This window comes from Cicer arietinum, chromosome 1 (genome assembly GCF_000331145.2).
Source record: "Cicer arietinum cultivar CDC Frontier isolate Library 1 chromosome 1, Cicar.CDCFrontier_v2.0, whole genome shotgun sequence".
NCBI classification, from domain to species: Eukaryota; Viridiplantae; Streptophyta; class Magnoliopsida; order Fabales; family Fabaceae; genus Cicer; species Cicer arietinum.
Genome location: NC_021160.2, coordinates 45,906,723 through 45,909,754, shown reverse-complemented (window position 1 = coordinate 45,909,754; position 3,032 = coordinate 45,906,723). Strand labels below are relative to the sequence as shown.

At 35.2% G+C, this 3,032-nt stretch overlaps 1 protein-coding gene across 1 annotated transcript; it reads right to left on the bottom strand.

Moving 5' to 3' along the window:
• Window positions 1–265: 265 nt before the first annotated feature.
• LOC101512675 (uncharacterized) lies at window positions 266–3,026 on the bottom strand. The gene is made up of 2 exons (XM_004487640.3): window positions 2,953–3,026; window positions 266–2,833 (listed from the first exon to the last, which is right to left on the bottom strand). The coding sequence occupies exons 1-2, from the start codon at window positions 2,972–2,974 to the stop codon at window positions 432–434; spliced, it is 2,424 nt and encodes an 807-aa protein (XP_004487697.1). The 5' UTR covers window positions 2,975–3,026; the 3' UTR covers window positions 266–431.
• Window positions 3,027–3,032: the final 6 nt, after the last annotated feature.

The window sequence follows — 3,032 nt, the reverse complement described above, 5'->3', positions numbered from 1 at the left end:
TATGGCTAAGACAACAAGTGAATAAAAAAGGAATCAGAAGAAGATCTGACTGCAAGTATACACTATCTTGATTGGAATTAGAAGTTGAAAAATTGAAACAAAGCATTTTCAAATTGAGTTTTTTTCGGTGGTACTATTGTAAAAGGAGTTTCAAAAAATTAACTGGTTTTCTAATAGCAAAAAACTTTTTCCAATAACTCTTTTAACTATAATCCCTAGATTTATAATCATCAACCAGTTCTTTCATCTATAAAAGCACTCACACTAAGCCTATATTCACCTTCAAATTTTATTTTGCAAAGGCCATATCATATATATATATCAGCAACACAAATTCAAAGCAAAAATATAAGGTATGACTATATACTAATACATCATTCATAAGGCCATTTGGATTTGATCTTCAAAAAGTGCAATTTATGAGTAGCTATCTATATTTCTGCTTCTGATTCAGTCACCATAGACACCTTTTCATATACCTTTGACCCTCTAAATCTATGAGGCAGAACAAAGTTAGCACCAAACCTTTGCTGCAAGTAGATGATGATAGCAAACAGAATACCCCCCAAAGGAATGACAATATCCCAAGTAGTTGAGTAAAAATCTGCATTCGGATCAGCATAGAAATACGATCCATCGCTGAGACGAGCGTAATTACGAGTCCGGTAAAGATCATAGGCGTGTGGTAAGAGTCTCACAAAAGTAGTTCCAAAGTAAAATGAACATGAAAGAACATTCTCCTTCATATTTGAAACCAAATTTAGGATTACTTGTGGCAAAAGAAAGCCATCCAATACCAAACCACCATAAGACTTTATGCTTTCCCAAGATGAATCATGTTGATGGTAAACTGAAGTAACAGTATATCCATCCTTTTTCAACTTCAACAGCAATGCAATCAAAAGTCCGGCTGCATACAACGGGAAAGTCACATAGGTAGCCTTTCTCTCAGCAATCCAGAGTCTCTTCTCGCTTTCGTTAGTCTTTCTTGATGACCAAGTTAGTTGAAGGAGACGGAATTGCAACAAGAAAGCTACCATGGTGATTAGCCTAACAGTTATTTCATTAACTTCAAGCCATCCAACATATCCAAACACAAAGTTTTTGTTGTTAGGATTTTGAGCAAGAAGTGCTTCAAAATTGAGAACAAGTGGTATCATGTGATTCAATGTGAGAATTGACATCATGATAATTGAGATGAAAGGAAGCACATTAGGGTGTTTTTTCACATGGTACAGTTGCAATCCAACAAAAAAACATGTTAGAGTTGTAGATATTAGAACCATGATAATCTCCATATCCATTCTCCAAACAGCTTTTTTAGCAGTTTCTGAGTAAATTGCTGCCGAAGATAGCTCTAAACTTTTGAAGTAAAGAGGATCTGATTTTTTGCGCGTGCTTTCGATACTTCCTTTAATGTAGCTTCCACCTTTTGTATCTAATGATGGAAACTGAAACTTCACAAGAATCTCACAATCCACAGAGCCAGCTATTGGTGTTCCAATGTTCAAGGGAAGATCACGGCAGCCTATCATACACAAGAATCCTGTTCTAGCATCATAAACTCCTTCTGCAGAAATTTTTACTCTGTAAGAGGACAGATTAAACACTGAATTCCTTTCATCTAAGGTTGAATTAGCATAGATGGCAATTTTGTAACTGATGTTAAACAAGCTAGTACCATCGTCGACGATTACCGAAGGACTAGGAGGTTCTGCTGTGAAGTTTGACATAGAATCAAGTTCATAGACCTGATCACCAACCGATAAAGGAGACGAATAACCCCATGCTACTCTCCTATTCGATTCTCGAACCAACATATCGAATCTCATATCATAAGAATACACATAAGGAAATCTTCTCCCTTTGTTCTTGACAGGCTTGTGTGTTGGACATGATTTCTCAACTCTTTCAAGCTGACTATACTCATACTTCGAGGCTCGATATCCGACCTGATCATCCTCGAAATTTCTGAATCTTATTGTCTTGAAGTAGTCTTGATCATTAGAATTCTTGTTGCTCCAAATTTGTCCAACTATGCTATCAGTATTATTGATTGACCAAATTGAAGGGAAACTCAATCTCAATCTAATTGAACAATCACCAACATGAGTCATGTCAATGAAATGACAAGCAACTACAAACAATGCATTTTTCTTCTCATTCCACCAACCTTCACCTACCAACATAGTTTTTGGATTGAAACCTTTGTCAATCCAATAATCACTTACATTTGAAAACCTCATCATAACCCTCAACCTATGCTTATTGTCATGTGAACATTCAACACCTTTCAAAGACATCATATATGGTAATTGACTAGAACTTCCACTAATAGGACTACAATTCTTTGAAGAATTGCACTCATGAGTGAATTCTAATTGGAGTCTTCTAATAGCCCTTGATAGAGGATATGAACAAAAATTCATTACATCTGAATTTAATGATAAACCCTTTTGAGAATCATCACTACCAAAAGTGAACTCATTTTCAGCTTCTTTGGAATCCAACAAAGTATAACTATAATTTGCTTTTGGAAACATCATTAAGGAAATAGGTTCAAAGTAATGACTCTCATCTTTTTCAGAACTCAAACTCATTAAGCTTCCACTAATCAAACTGGTAATACTATTATTTGAATTGAAAACATTGTTAAGCTTAAAAACAACATCAAAATTAGGAGAATCACCTTTTTTAGAATAACCAATTCCTGTTCCAACCATGCAAACTTTTCCTGAAGATTCAGACCAAAAACCTTCAACCTTAAAAGTCACATACCTTGTACGGTAATGATGTTGTTGAGTCCTATAACTTGGTTTATAGCTAAAGTTCCCTGCATGGTAGTAAACTGTGTTGAGAGTGGTTCTAAATGAAACAGTTGCTTCAATTTTAAACAAGTCAGAATCCAAAGTTGAATGAATTTTTGTTTGTGTAAGGTAAAAGGAATAGTACTTGTTAAAGGGATTTGGAACATGGATGATTTCAGAACCTCCTGTGAAGTAACCTGTGTGATATTCACCAAGAGGGAAAGA

Excerpts from the sequence above, each read along its gene's own strand:
- LOC101512675 (XM_004487640.3), bottom strand. The coding sequence starts at position 2,974 with ATGTTCCAAATCCCTTTAACAA. Across the intron at positions 2,834-2,952 it reads GTTCCAAATCCCTTTAACAA|GGAACTTTAGCTATAAACCA; the intron begins GTACTATTCCTT and ends ACTACCATGCAG.